General features: G+C 50.0%; 1 protein-coding gene across 3 annotated transcripts in view; it reads right to left on the bottom strand.

The window, feature by feature from the left end:
• The window catches only part of srrt (serrate RNA effector molecule homolog (Arabidopsis)), an 87,607-nt gene that overhangs the window by 35,623 nt on the left and 36,626 nt on the right, over positions 1 to 15,358 (bottom strand). For 2 of the 3 annotated variants that reach the window (XM_041178955.1, XM_041178956.1), the window contains exons 5-6: positions 7,965 to 8,171; positions 1,243 to 1,412 (exon numbers count right to left, since the gene is read on the bottom strand). In XM_041178955.1, the coding sequence (XP_041034889.1) occupies positions 1,243 to 1,412; positions 7,965 to 8,171 (377 nt within the window). The remainder of the gene's footprint in view (positions 1 to 1,242; positions 1,413 to 7,964; positions 8,172 to 15,358) is intronic. The other variant, XM_041178957.1, reaches the window with a different exon arrangement.

Genomic DNA, 15,358 nt, shown 5'->3' with positions numbered 1-15,358 from the left:
AGCAGCACTCCCTCGCTACCGCAAACCCAACAGAGCAGCACTCCCTCGCTACCGCAAACCCAACAGAGCAGCACTCCCTCGCTACCACAAACCCAACAGAGCAGCACTCCCTCGCTACCGCAAACCCAACAGAGCAGCACTCCCTCGCTACTGCAAACTCAACAGGGCAGCACTCCCTCGCTACCGCAAACCCAACAGGGCAGCACTCCCTCGCTACCGCAAACCCAACAGTGCAGCACTCCCTCGCTACCGCAAACCCAACAGTGCAGCACTCCCTCGCTACCGCAAACCCAACAGGGTCGCACTCCCTCGCTACCGCAAACCCAACAGGGCAACACTCCCTCGGTACCGCAAACCCAACAGTGCAGCACTCCCTCGCTACCGCAAACCCAACAGTGCAGCACTCCCTCGCTACCGCAAACCCAACAGGGTTGCACTCCCTCGCTACCGCAAACCCAACAGGGCAACACTCCCTCGCTACCGCAAACCCAACAGGGCAACACTCCCTCGCTACCGCAAACCCAATAGTGCAGCACTCCCTCACTACTGCAAACCTAACAGGGCAGCACTCCCTCGCTACCGCAAACCCAACAGTGCAGCACTCCCTCGCTACCGCAAACCCAACAGTGCAGCACTCCCTCGCTACTGACCCTCTGACAGTGCAGCACTCCCTCGCTACTCACCCTCTGACAGTGCAGCACTCCCTCACTACCGCAAAACCAACAGTGCAGCACTCCCTCACTACCGCAAAACCAACAGTGCAGCACTCCCTCCCTACCGCAAACCCAACAGTGCAGCACTCCCTCACTACCGCAAAACCAACAGTGCAGCACTCCCTCACTACCGCAAAACCAACAGTGCAGCACTCCCTCGCTACTGACCCTCTGACAGTGCAGCACTCCCTCGCTACTGATCCTCTGACAGTGCAGCACTCCCTCGCTACTGACCCTCTGACAGTGCAGCACTCCCTCGTTACTGACCCTCTGACAGTGCAGCACTCCCTCGCTATTGCAAACCCAACAGTGCAGCACTCCCTCACTACTGACCCTCTGACAGTGCAGCACTCCCTCGCTACTCACCCTCTGACAGTGCAGCACTCCCTCAGTACTGACGCTCTGGCAGTGCAGCATTTCTGGTGAATAAGCTGGCCTTTTAATGCTAAACTGGAGTCCATGTTGAAAGTGGAATTGACTGGGAAAGTGGTGAAGAGATAAAGATAGCAAGATAACAAACAACAATTACCCGCGTCTAAAGCCTTCATGATGATATTTGCTTTATCGATGTCGAGTGAGAGCCCATCGAACCAGCTGTGTTCCATCAGGTAACAGTACACACTGAGCCGTGTGCGCAGGCCATAGTCAGCCTCCTGCTTCCGCTTTCCAGCTTCATCCGGATGATACTTAGAGCGGAACCTTCAAACGGAGAGATAAACAGTAGTCAGTGCGAATCGGACCGCGAAGCACCGAGAAATCTTGCAGTAAGTTTGAAAGAAAACATGCAGCAAGCAGGAATTCACCAGAGGGGGGAAATGATTAAACAAGGCAGGATAACTACTCGTAGGCGGACTGCAATTTGAGGGGTTTCAATATTGACCCCTATTGTAATAGCATTAAATTATACCCTTGCGATGTCCTTATTAGCCAGAGTGGATATGAGGGCCAGACTGCTCTTCAACAATTCACTCCGGCCAGTTCAGCCAGTGGGTTTTTATCATTCATGTCACTTAAGTTGGGGCACATAGCCACCAGTTTGATGGGGCTGGCTGCACCTGCCAACTGACCGTAAAACACCCAGAGGGGATGAGAGGCCACTCGAGCTCCTGCTGCGCACATTCTCCAGTGCTGTGCACCTCCCGGAGTACTCTGGAGGCCTGGAGTTGGACACTGGGCAGCTGGGATAGTGAGGTCAGGGAGTAGAGCTTGGTTTTTTTTTGGTTGGGGGGGGGGGGGGGCGGGGAGAGACGGACTGTGCAGGAGGAGCTTTGCCTCACCTCCACAGTGCTCGATGGGGTGGAGCCCCGGACCCCAGCCTGATATTTCCCACCTTTAACGATGCAAAGATGCCTCCAAACTCTGCAATCCAGCTCTGTCTGTCTTAAACAGAGTCGTCATTTCTCGCTGCTGCGTAAATAATCTACAGCTACTGTTCAAATACTGTTCAGCATATCTCCAACTGCAGCTAGGATACGAGAAGAGCCTTTACTCCAGGACTATTTTACTCCATGTTAAAGACAGCAGGTGCTGCTATGCAATACAATATACAGTGGGCCATTCAACCTCTCCTGCCCGTCTTGCCATTCAGTTAGATCATGGCTGACCGGCATCTCAAACCCATTTACCAGCCGTAGCTCCATAAATCCCTTCACCTCTTCACCAAACAATAAAGTTAGCTAAAACAAAAACATAATTACCTGGAAAAACTCAGCAGGTCTGGCAGCATCGGCGGAGAAGAAAAGAGTTGACGTTTCGAGTCCTCATGACCCTTCGACAGAACTAGAACAGAACAGTTCTTTCGAAGGGTCATGAGGACTCGAAACGTCAACTCTTTTCTTCTCCGCCGATGCTGCCAGACCTGCTGAGTTTTTCCAGGTAATTCTGTTTTTGTTTTGGATTTCCAGCATCCGCAGTTTTTTTTTGTGTTTATAATAAAGTTAGCTATTTCAGTTTTGAAAGTTTCAATTATTCCACAGCATTCACCACCTTTTGGGAGAAAGGGTTTCAGATTTCTGCTTCCCGGTGTCAAAAACACATCTTTCCCGATTTCCTTCCTAATTGTCTTGGCTCTGAGCTTAAGGCCACAGCCCCTCATTCCTGCATGAAAGGTGACGGCCAATTTACTTATCACTGGGGGAAATCGAGCAGAGAGAAACTGTTTCCTCCGCTGGGGGAAACTCAGAACACAGAGTCAGAACCTCCAAATCGGAGCCCGGCCATTCAGGGGCGATGTCAGGAAGCAAAGGGGAGCGGGAATCTGGAACTCTCAACTGAAAATTTCCAAACTGAGACTGACAGATTTTCCACGGGGCAATGGTATTTAGGTTTAGTGAACCAAAGCAGGTTGTCGGGGGGGGGGGGGGGGATTAAGATACAGATACTGCGATTGAACTGAAAGGCTGGAGGGGCTAAACAGTCCACTGCTGTTCCTAACTGTCACCCCGACTGACTTAAGCTAGCTTAACTCAAGGCCAGGGATCGAGGCTGGGAACATTCCTGCCCAGTGCAACCTGCTTTCCTTTAACCAAACGAGTTACCAGGGCCAGCATTACCACGGCGGGCGGATCTGTTCCAGTCAACACCCAGAACACAGGATTGACCCATCCCTAACAGAGGGAGCCAGGAGATCGGGAATGGGCGAGGGTGGTCATTGATTCACCTGGATCGTACAGTCCCCACTATCACAGCATCCAGTTAGTTTTAAATAATTCGGTTCCCGCCTTGCTTAGTTCATTCCCTCTGAAAAATCCCAAACAGAATCAACAGACACATCAGTTAAGAGAGAAAAAAAAAGCCCTAGCAAAAAAAAAAAATGAACAAATCACCAAATTAATTTCTCGTGTATTTTTTTTTAAACCTTTTACTTCAAGAATTATTGTTTTGGCAGCTTACGTACGGATAAAATAATAATACTTAGGTGTCGAAGTCATCTTGAAGAATCTCAAGTGTGCGAGCGAGGGTTTTGTAGATTCTTTTCATTACCAGTGAATTTTGTCCCTCACTAACTAAGCACTAATACTTTGGGATTACTAGACACTGCATTGTGCGCAGTGTGTGGCTAACTAACTGTTCTCAGTACAAAGGTTTCCACTGCAGCGTGCCAGGATTCGCTTCAGATTTGCTCTCCTGCACCTTGTTTTCGAAGGGGGGGAAGAAAGGTGTCAGAATTAACATTATACAAACAAAAAAAAGACTACAAACTCCAGATAACAAAAGGACAAAAAATTAAGAGGTTAGTTAATAGCGATACCTTCCCCTCCATTTCAAGCGAAGAGGCACACACGAGCTATAATGGTGCACTCCACTGCAGAATCACTACTTTTCCTGGATAAAATTAGCAAATGGAACAAAAATACCCGAATGAGAGAGAGAGAAAGAGAGAGAGAGAAAGAGAGAGAGAGAATAATGCGTGAGTGGATTGAATCGCATCTGCAAGCTTCTACACAATTGCCATTGTTGCAAGTATCATCCTGGGGCAGTGATCAAGCTGTATTAGTCTACTTGATTTGTTCCTGACACTGCTCATCATTCGATGAAGATCTGACACCCCAGTTTTTCTTCCTTGCAACTTTCTCCAGCATTCTATCTCCTGAAGGTGCCGATCCCTCTGGGGAGGTTGGCCCACAGCCACCAGTCCTCCTCTGGGCTTGCACTCACACCACTCTTTGTATTTGAACCAAGGCATTGAATACCTGCAGGCTATTGGGCTGTGAAGACCACTGCCACAGAGATCCGGCCCTGTCCATGCCTGATGACTGCTCTCACACACACACACACACACGCTCACACTCGCGCTCACACACACACACACACATGCGCGCTCACACACACACACACGCGCTCACACACACACGCGCGCTCACACACACACGCGCGCTCACACACACGCACACGCGCGCGCTCACACACGCACACGCGCGCGCTCACACACGCACACGCGCGCGCTCACACACACACACACGCGCGCTCACACCCACACACACATGCGCTCACACACACACACACATGCGCTCACACACACATGCGCTCACACACACGCGCTCACACACACACACGTGCGCTCACACACACACACGCGCGCTCACACACACGCGCGCTCACACACACGCGCGCTCACACACACGCGCGCTCACACACACGCGCGCGCGCTCACACGCGCGCGCGCTCACACACTTACACTTGCACACTATCCTACATGGCTTTCAATGAAGTGGGAGTTCTGGCTGATCTCTCTCCCCTTCCCAGCCCAGGGACACAGGACAAGTGCAGGGATTAACTAACAACAAAGACCGAGAAAACCTGTAGTCTCTTGCCAGTATCACACTCACAGTGCCTTTGCCTACCTTGTTATCAAGGTAGGGTTTTAAAATTTGTTGGCCTGTCAAGATGATAGGGGAAAGTGTGAAGTTATCGGTGAAGGAGGGTGGTGGGGGGGGAATGTTTAACCCCCATCACTCCACAGGATTGTGAGTGGTGAGGACAATGAACGGCAGTCCCCAACATTCTGAAAGGAAACCCAGTATTCTGCGGTACAATTACTTAAGAGCACCAGGAAAGAGTGAATAAACCAGGTTTGTTCCCTGGAGACGAGTGAGAGAGAGAGAGAGAGAGAGAGAGCAAGAGACACAGATAAACAGGGAGACAGGGAGGAGGGCTGGAGAAGGTGGACGGGGGTGGGAGGGCTGACGAGGGACAGGGAGGAGGGCCAGCGAAGGGGAGGGGGTAGTGAGAGGGGCAGGTCCAGCAATGGGGCGTGGGGAGGGCCAGCGAGAAGGGGGGGCAGGAAAAAAAAAAGGGAGAACAGAGAGAGAGGGACAGAGAAAGAGAGAGAGGGTGAGAGAGAAATTGTTTCTGCCGGTGGAAACACTAAAACAAGGAGAACATAAACTTCAAATCCGGAGAGAAGTTTGGAAATGTGTCTTCATACAGTGGGTCACAGAAGTGTGGAACTCTCTCCCTCAAGAAACAGTCGATGCTGGGGCTCAATTAATCATTTGAACTCTGAGATTGATGGATTTGTGCTAGTCAGGTGTGTTGGAGGATATGGAGCCGAGGTGAGCACATGGAGTTTGGTTACAGATCAGTCATGACAGAGTGTCGTGGTGGAACAGGCTTCATGGCTCACCGAGCTCCCTCGAGTTTGAGACTGTTACAGGGGTATTTTTGCCATGAGGGGATGTGTACAAATTGACAATGCAACCACTGCTGTAGCTGCACCTGCTGACTTTCAGCTTAAAGCTCATTCCTCTCCATTTAAATGGTAGTTTGTCACGCTGCTGTCCAGCATGGCTGTGTGGGTGTGCGGACAGTGGGACTAAAACATCAAACCCATCGGTGGGGGTAAGGAGGGATTGGAACCGAGAGCTGAAACCCGTGGAAGCAATTTGTCATCCAAATTTTCAGCACGTACCTCCATCCCGTTATCGTAGTTTATCACAGCTCAGGAAGAGGGATCCCAAACACACTGTCACAGCCACAGCCCCTGCCACTGGAGGGGGGGGGGAAATTCACTGTCCACAACACCATAACACTAACAGAGCAAAACACCAGGGAGGGGGGGAATCGACCGTTAAACACAGGGCTAAGAGAATCATAGCTACAGCTTCCTCAGGCATTCACTCACTCGATGAGTTTTGAAACGTGAACCAATATATTTCTAGTAACAAGCTTCACCCATCCCAGCCCCAAGCAGCAATCATACAGGGTCATCCGAGTCTCTCAGCCCAGACCGGGAGCGATGGACAGAACGACCACTCGTCTTGGTTTACAGGATGTAGGAAAAGGATGTTAATCTGAGGAGGCTCTTCCAGAGTCACTATTCATTTTGAACCGGTATCGCAACAGGTGTGAGGGGAGAGGGAGACGATGCAGCCGATTGCCATGGTGAGTTTCTCAATCTGACGTATTGCCACCGTCACACACTCCTGGAGCCTGAGGGGTAGCAGTAATGTCCACTGAATGATCTCAAGGTCAGCAGGCAGTGAACAGAGAGGGAGAGAAGTCACATTACCCTGGTCTCTGACAGTACCGCCTGGTCCGAGTGGCCGGAACAGCTCCCCCCGGTCAGACTGACATACTTCCCTTGACTCTCAGCAACGTCCGAGTCCAGTCAGTGCCTGACTGAGTCCATGCTGCAATTTGGGCAGAAATTTCCTTAAATTGGGACAAACGGACTTGTTTCAGGCACAGGGGTGGCCAAAGCCAATCAGAAATCACTGTGAACAAGGTCAGCAGTGGGTGGGTGTGGGTGTGGAGGGTAATGGGAAGAACTTTGTAAGAGCTGAAAGAACCCACTGTTTCAGACACAAAGCTGCCCTGTCACAGGGCAGTGAAGCTCGATTTTCAGACCAGTGAAGCAAGGGTTAAAGGCACCGTGAACATTTGACCTCAAGTTCAAATGCTTGACTTTTGAAACAAGAGATAGAAAAGCCCTCTGGGTATAAAGTCCTTTGAAGCACAGCTCCCTTCAAGGAGGACAGCATCCTACCTACCAAGGCCACAGGCTCTGGAGAACTCAGGCATCTTATTTTGTAAATCCATCCAGCCATTTAAACTTGTTATACACCAGTTAAAATCACACTCATGGAGTTATATAATCCAAGCAAAATGATTAAACAGGAGGGAACACTGAAAGGCACAAAACCATCAGAGCCACTGATTAAATGACAATAGTCACAGGTTTGGTCACAATGGGTAATTAGCTTCCACAGTGCGGCCTGGTTATGGGGGTCCAATTGGCCCTGGAGAAAGTGCCACAACATAAGGACACAGGTTAAAGTGGGAAAACCGAGAGCAGAGGCACCTCCAGCCGCTCTCTCTTCACGTTGGTTAGTGTCAGGTGAAGATCTGGAGGTCAGGACAAGGCAAAACAGAAAGAGGAGGGAATGCCCTGGTGCACTGTCAATGTGACCTTGATGGGGTGCAGCAGGCACACACTGTGCCCTCCCAGCCACTGCTTTTACTAACTCAGGATAACACTGAATCAGGGCGCGGGATCCAGCACAACTCTCAGGACCACCCCCGGAACCGCTGGCAGTAAAACATGAACACAGGCCCTGCCAAAGCCGCAGAGAAAGCTCAGAGGAGGAACAAGTTCAAAAAGAAGGAGGAAGTGGATCCGAAATCTTATTAAACAAGAGATCACAACTCAACAAAGGCAACTACGATTGGCTACAAACTTCTCATTAGTGAACAGAGTCTAACTCGTTAACATTTGGTTAATAGGGTTTAGTTTTTATTGTGTGGCCTCACCATTCCTCATCCTTGTGCGCTAGGAAGAAATCCTGCATCTGCTGACGGCGGAATTCGATCTTGTACTCATTGTAGCGTTTCACTGACTCCGTCTCATCCACAGAGTCGTCCAAGGACAGGAGGAATTCCTTGAAGGTCTTCATCACTGGGGGTGGAGGACCCACCTCCAGGTCATGCAGATTGCCCAGTCTGGGGGTAAAAGGAACACTAACAGCGTCGGTACAGCATGGCCTCAGGCTTCAAAGGCGAATGATGATAGAATCTGCCGGTCCGGCACAGCTAATTGTGACCTGGTCAATTCATCTAGAGCAGAGTTTCATTACAGTACTGGTGGCAATGAGGGTAATACAAATATTAATTCCTCTACTTTCTAGCAACTGCTTAGAGCACATGAGCATCCTTCAGAAAGAAGACCAACTTTTTGCCTTCACCTGGTCTACAGTGACAGGACACTGGTCTGTGTATAACCTCACCTGGTCTATAGTGACAGGACACTGGTCTGTGTGTAACCTCACCTGGTCTACAGTGACAGGACACTGGTCTGTGTATAACCTCACCTGGTCTATAGTGACAGGACACTGGTCTGTGTGAAACCTCACATGGTCTAGTGACAGGACACTGGTCTATGTATAACCTCACCTGGTCTACAGTGACAGGACACTGGTCTGTGTATAACCTCACCTGGTCTATAGTGACAGGACACTGGTCTGTGTATAACCTCACCTGGTCTACAGTGACAGGACATTGGTCTATGTATAACCTCACCTGGTCTATAGTGACAGGACACTGGTCTGTGTATAACCTCACCTGGTCTACAGTGACAGGACATTGGTCTGTGTATAACCTCACCTGGTCTACAGTGACAGCACATTGGTCTGTGTATAACCTCACCTGGTCTACAGTGACAGGGCACTGGTCTGTGTGCAACATCACCTGGTCTACAGTGACAGGACATTGGTCTGTGTGTAACCTCACCTGGTCTATAGTGACAGGACACTGGTCTATGTATAACCTCACCTGGTCTACAGTGACAGGACATTGGTCTGTGTGTAACCTCACCTGGTCTATAGTGACAGGACACTGGTCTGTGTATAACCTCACCTGGTCAACAGTGACAGGACATTGGTCTGTGTGTAACCTCACCTGGTCTACAGTGACAGGACATTGGTCTGTGTGTAACCTCACCTGGTCTACAGTGACAGGGCACTGGTCTGTATATAACCTCCCCTGGTCTATAGTGACAGGACACTGGTCTGTGTATAACCTCACCTGGTCTACAGTGACAGGACACTGGTCTGTGTATAACCTCACCTGGTCTACAGTGACAGGACACTGGTCTGTGTATAACCTCACCTGGTCTACAGTGACAGGACACTGGTCTGTGTGGAACCTCTCCTGGTCTACAGTGACAGGACACTGGTCTGTGTGCAACCTCACCTGGTCTACAGTGACAGTGCACTGGTCTGTATATAACCTCACCTGGTCTATAGTGACAGGGCACTGGTCTGTATATAACCTCACCTGGTCTATAGTGACAGGACACTGGTCTGTGTATAACCTCACCTGGGCTATAGTGACAGGACACTGGTCTGTGTATAACCTCACCTGGTCTACAGTGACAGGACACTGGTCTATGTATAACCTCACCTGGTCTACAGTGACAGGACACTGGTCTGTGTATAACCTCACCTGGTCTACAGTGACAGGACACTGGTCTATGTATAACCTCACCTGGTCTACAGTGACAGGACAATGGTCTGTGTATAACCTCACCTGGTCTATAGTGACAGGACACTGGACTGTGTGTAACCTCACCTGGTCTAGAGTGACAGGACACTGGTCTGTGTGTAACCTCACCTGGTCTATAGTGACAGGACACTGGTCTGTGTGCAACCTCACCTGGTCTACAGTGACAGGGCACTGGTCTGTGTGTAACCTCACCTGGTCTACAGTGACAGGACACTGGTCTGTGTGCAACCTCACCTGGTCTACAGTGACAGGGCACTGGTCTGTATATAACCTCACCTGGTCTATAGTGACAGGGCACTGGTCTGTATATAACCTCACCTGGTCTATAGTGACAGGACACTGGTCTGTGTATAACCTCACCTGGTCTACAGTGACAGGACATTGGTCTGTGCGTAACCTCACCTGGTTTACAGTGACAGGATACTGGTCTGTGTATAACCTCACCTGGTATACAGTGACAGAAAACTGGTCTATGTATAACCTCACCTGGTCTACAGTGACAGGACACTGGTCTGTGTATAACCTCACCTGGTCTATAGTGACAGGGCACTGGTCTGTGTATAACCTCACCTGGTCTACAGTGACAGGACATTGGTCTATGCATAACCTCACCTGGTCTATAGTGACAGGACACTGGTCTGTGTGTAACTTCACCTGGTCTATAGTGACAGGACATTGGTCTGTGTGTAACCTCACCTGGTCTACAGTGACAGGACACTGGTCTGTGTGCAACCTCACCTGGTCTATAGTGACAGGACACTGGTCTGTGTATAACGTCAGCTGGTCTATAGTGACAGGACATTGGTCTGTGTGTAACCTCACCTGGTCTACAGTGACAGGACACTGGTCTGTGTGTAACCTCACCTGGTCTATAGTGACAGGACATTGGTCTGTGTGTAACCTCACCTGGTCTACAGTGACAGGACACTGGTCTGTGTATAACCTCACCTGGTCTATAGTGACAGGACATTGGTCTGTGTGTAACCTCACCTGGTCTACAGTGACAGGACACTGGTCTGTGTGTAACCTCACCTGGTCTATAGTGACAGGACACTGGTCTGTGTATAACCTCAGCTGGTCTATAGTGACAGGACATTGGTCTGTGTGTAACCTCACCTGGTCTACAGTGACAGGACACTGGTCTGTGTGTAACCTCACCTGGTCTATAGTGACAGGACATTGGTCTGTGTGTAACCTCACCTGGTCTACAGTGACAGGACATTGGAATGTGTATAACCTCACCTGGTCTACAGTGACAGGGCACTGGTCTATGTATAACCTCACCTGGTCTATAGTGACAGGACATTGGTCTGTGTATAACCTCACCTGGACTACAGTGACAGGGCACTGGTCTGTGTGTAACCTCACCTGGTCTATAGTGACAGGACACTGGTCTGTGTATAACCTCACCTGGTCTACAGTGACAGGACACTGGTCTGTGTATAACCTCACCTGGTCTACAGTGACAGGACCCTGGTCTGTGTGTAACCTCACCTGGTCTACAGTGACAGGACATTGGTCTGTGTGTAACCTCACCTGGTCTACAGTGACAGGACACTGGTCTGTATGTAACCTCACCTGGTCTACAGTGACAGGACACTGGTCTGTGTGTAACCTCACCTGGTCTACAGTGACAGGACACTGGTCTGTGTGTAACCTCACCTGGTCTATAGTGACAGGACACTGGTCTGTGTGTAACCTCACCTGGTCTACAGTGACAGGACACTGGTCTGTGTGTAACCTCACCTGGTCTATAGTGACAGGACACTGGTCTGTGTGTAACCTCACCTGGTCTACAGTGACAGGACACTGGTCTATGTATAACCTCACCTGGTCTACAGTGACAGGACACTGGTCTGTGTATAACCTCACTGGTCTATAGTGACAGGACACTGGTCTGTGTGTAACCTCACCTGGTCTATAGTGACAGGACACTGGTCTGTGTATAACCTCACCTGGTCTATAGTGACAGGACATTGGTCTGTGTGTAACCTCACCTGGTCTACAGTGACAGGACACTGGTCTGTGTGTAACCTCACCTGGTCTATAGTGACAGGACACTGGTCTGTGTATAACCTCACCTGGTCTATAGTGACAGGACACTGGTCTGTGTATAACCTCACCTGGTCTACAGTGACAGGACACTGGTCTATGTATAACCTCACCTGGTCTACAGTGACAGGACACTGGTCTGTGTATAATCTCACCTGGCTTACAGTGACAGGACACTGGTCTGTGTATAACCTCACCTGGTCTACAGTGACAGGACACTGGTCTGTGTGTAACCTCACCTGGTCTATAGTGACAGGACACTGGTCTGTGTATAACCTCATCTGGTCTGCAATGACAGTACACTGGTCTGTGTATAACCTCACCTGGTCTACAGTGACAGGGCACTGGTCTGTGTGCAACCTCACCTGGTCTGCAATGACAGGACATTGGTCTGTGTGTAACCTCACCTGGTCTATAGTGACAGGACATTGGTCTGTGTGTAAACTCACCTGGTCTACAGTGACAGGACACTGGTCTGTGTATAACCTCACCTGGTCTATAGTGACAGGGCACTGGTCTGTGTATAACCTCACCTGGTCTATAGTGACAGGGCACTGGTCTGTGTATAACCTCACCTGGTCTACAGTGACAGGACATTGGTCTGTGTGTAACCTCACCTGGTCTATAGTGACAGGACATTGGTCTGTGTATAACCTCACCTGGTCTACAGTGACACGACATTGGTCTGTGTGTAACCTCACCTGGTCTACAGTGACAGGACACTGGTCTGTGTATAACCTCACCTGGTCTACAGTGACAGGACACTGGTCTGTGTATAACCTCACCTGGTCTACAGTGACAGGACACTGGTCTGTGTGTAACCTCTCCTGGTCTACAGTGACAGGACACTGGTCTGTGTGCAACCTCACCTGGTCTACAGTGACAGTGCACTGGTCTGTATATAACCTCACCTGGTCTATAGTGACAGGGCACTGGTCTGTTTATAACCTCACCTGGTCTATAGTGACAGGACACTGGTCTGTGTGTAACCTCACCTGGTCTACAGTGACAGGACACTGGTCTGTGTGTAACCTCACCTGGTCTACAGTGACAGGACACTGGTCTGTGTATAACCTCACCTGGTCTATAGTGACAGGACACTGGTCTGTGTATAACCTCACCTGGTCTACAGTGACAGAACACTGGTCTATGTATAACCTCACCTGGTCTACAGTGACAGGACACTGGTCTGTGTATAACCTCACCTGGTCTACAGTGACAGGACACTGGTCTATGTATAACCTCACCTGGTCCACAGTGACAGGACAATGGTCTGTGTATAACCTCACCTGGTCTATAGTGACAGGACACTGGACTGTGTGTAACCTCACCTGGTCTAGAGTGACAGGACACTGGTCTGTGTGTAACCTCACCTGGTCTATAGTGACAGGACACTGGTCTGTGTGCAACCTCACCTGGTCTACAGTGACAGGGCACTGGTCTGTGTGCAACCTCACCTGGTCTACAGTGACAGGACACTGGTCTGTGTGCAACCTCACCTGGTCTACAGTGACAGGGCACTGGTCTGTATATAACCTCACCTGGTCTATAGTGACAGGGCACTGGTCTGTATATAACCTCACCTGGTCTATAGTGACAGGACACTGGTCTGTGTATAACCTCACCTGGTCTACAGTGACAGGACATTGGTCTGTGTGTAACCTCACCTGGTCTACAGTGACAGGATACTGGTCTGTGTATAACCTCACCTGGTCTACAGTGACAGAAAACTGGTCTATGTATAACCTCACCTGGTCTACAGTGACAGGACACTGGTCTGTGTATAACCTCACCTGGTCTATAGTGACAGGGCACTGGTCTGTGTATAACCTCACCTGGTCTATAGTGACAGGGCACTGGTCTGTGTATAACCTCACCTGGTCTACAGTGACAGGATATTGGTCTATGCATAACCTCACCTGGTCTATAGTGACAGGACACTGGTCTGTGTGTAACTTCACCTGGTCTATAGTGACAGGACATTGGTCTGTGTGTAACCTCACCTGGTCTACAGTGACAGGACACTGGTCTGTGTGCAACCTCACCTGGTCTATAGTGACAGGACACTGGTCTGTGTATAACGTCAGCTGGTCTATAGTGACAGGCCATTGGTCTGTGTGTAACCTCACCTGGTCTACAGTGACAGGACACTGGTCTGTGTGTAACCTCACCTGGTCTATAGTGACAGGACATTGGTCTGTGTGTAACCTCACCTGGTCTACAGTGACAGGACACTGGTCTGTGTGTAACCTCACCTGGTCTACAGTGACAGGACACTGGTCTGTGTATAACCTCACCTGGTCTACAGTGACAGGACACTGGTCTGTGTATAACCTCACCTGGTCTACAGTGACAGGACACTGGTCTGTGTGTAACCTCTCCTGGTCTACAGTGACAGGACACTGGTCTGTGTGCAACCTCACCTGGTCTACAGTGACAGTGCACTGGTCTGTATATAACCTCACCTGGTCTATAGTGACAGGGCACTGGTCTGTATATAACCTCACCTGGTCTATAGTGACAGGGCACTGGTCTGTGTATAACCTCACCTGGTCTACAGTGACAGGATATTGGTCTATGCATAACCTCACCTGGTCTATAGTGACAGGACACTGGTCTGTGTGTAACTTCACCTGGTCTATAGTGACAGGGCACTGGTCTGTGTATAACCTCACCTGGTCTATAGTGACAGGGCACTGGTCTGTGTATAACCTCACCTGGTCTACAGTGACAGGATATTGGTCTATGCATAACCTCACCTGGTCTATAGTGACAGGACACTGGTCTGTGTGTAACTTCACCTGGTCTATAGTGACAGGACATTGGTCTGTGTGTAACCTCACCTGGTCTACAGTGACAGGACACTGGTCTGTGTGCAACCTCACCTGGTCTATAGTGACAGGACACTGGTCTGTGTATAACGTCAGCTGGTCTATAGTGACAGGCCATTGGTCTGTGTGTAACCTCACCTGGTCTACAGTGACAGGACACTGGTCTGTGTGTAACCTCACCTGGTCTATAGTGACAGGACATTGGTCTGTGTGTAACCTCACCTGGTCTACAGTGACAGGACACTGGTCTGTGTGTAACCTCACCTGGTCTACAGTGACAGGACACTGGTCTGTGTATAACCTCACCTGGTCTACAGTGACAGGACACTGGTCTGTGTATAACCTCACCTGGTCTACAGTGACAGGACACTGGTCTGTGTGTAACCTCTCCTGGTCTACAGTGACAGGACACTGGTCTGTGTGCAACCTCACCTGGTCTACAGTGACAGTGCACTGGTCTGTATATAACCTCACCTGGTCTATAGTGACAGGGCACTGGTCTGTATATAACCTCACCTGGTCTATAGTGACAGGACACTGGTCTGTGTGTAACCTCACCTGGTCTACAGTGACAGGACACTGGTCTGTGTGTAACCTCACCTGGTCTACAGTGACAGGACACTGGTCTGTGTATAACCTCACCTGGTCTATAGTGACAGGACACTGGTCTGTGTATAACCTCACCTGGTCTACAGTGACAGGACACTGGTCGATGTATAACCTCACCTGGTCTACAGTGACAGGACACTGGTCTGTGTATAA

The sequence above is a fragment of the Carcharodon carcharias genome, chromosome 33 (assembly GCF_017639515.1).
Source record: "Carcharodon carcharias isolate sCarCar2 chromosome 33, sCarCar2.pri, whole genome shotgun sequence".
NCBI classification, from domain to species: Eukaryota; Metazoa; Chordata; class Chondrichthyes; order Lamniformes; family Lamnidae; genus Carcharodon; species Carcharodon carcharias.
This window is presented reverse-complemented; position numbering and strand designations above follow the sequence as displayed.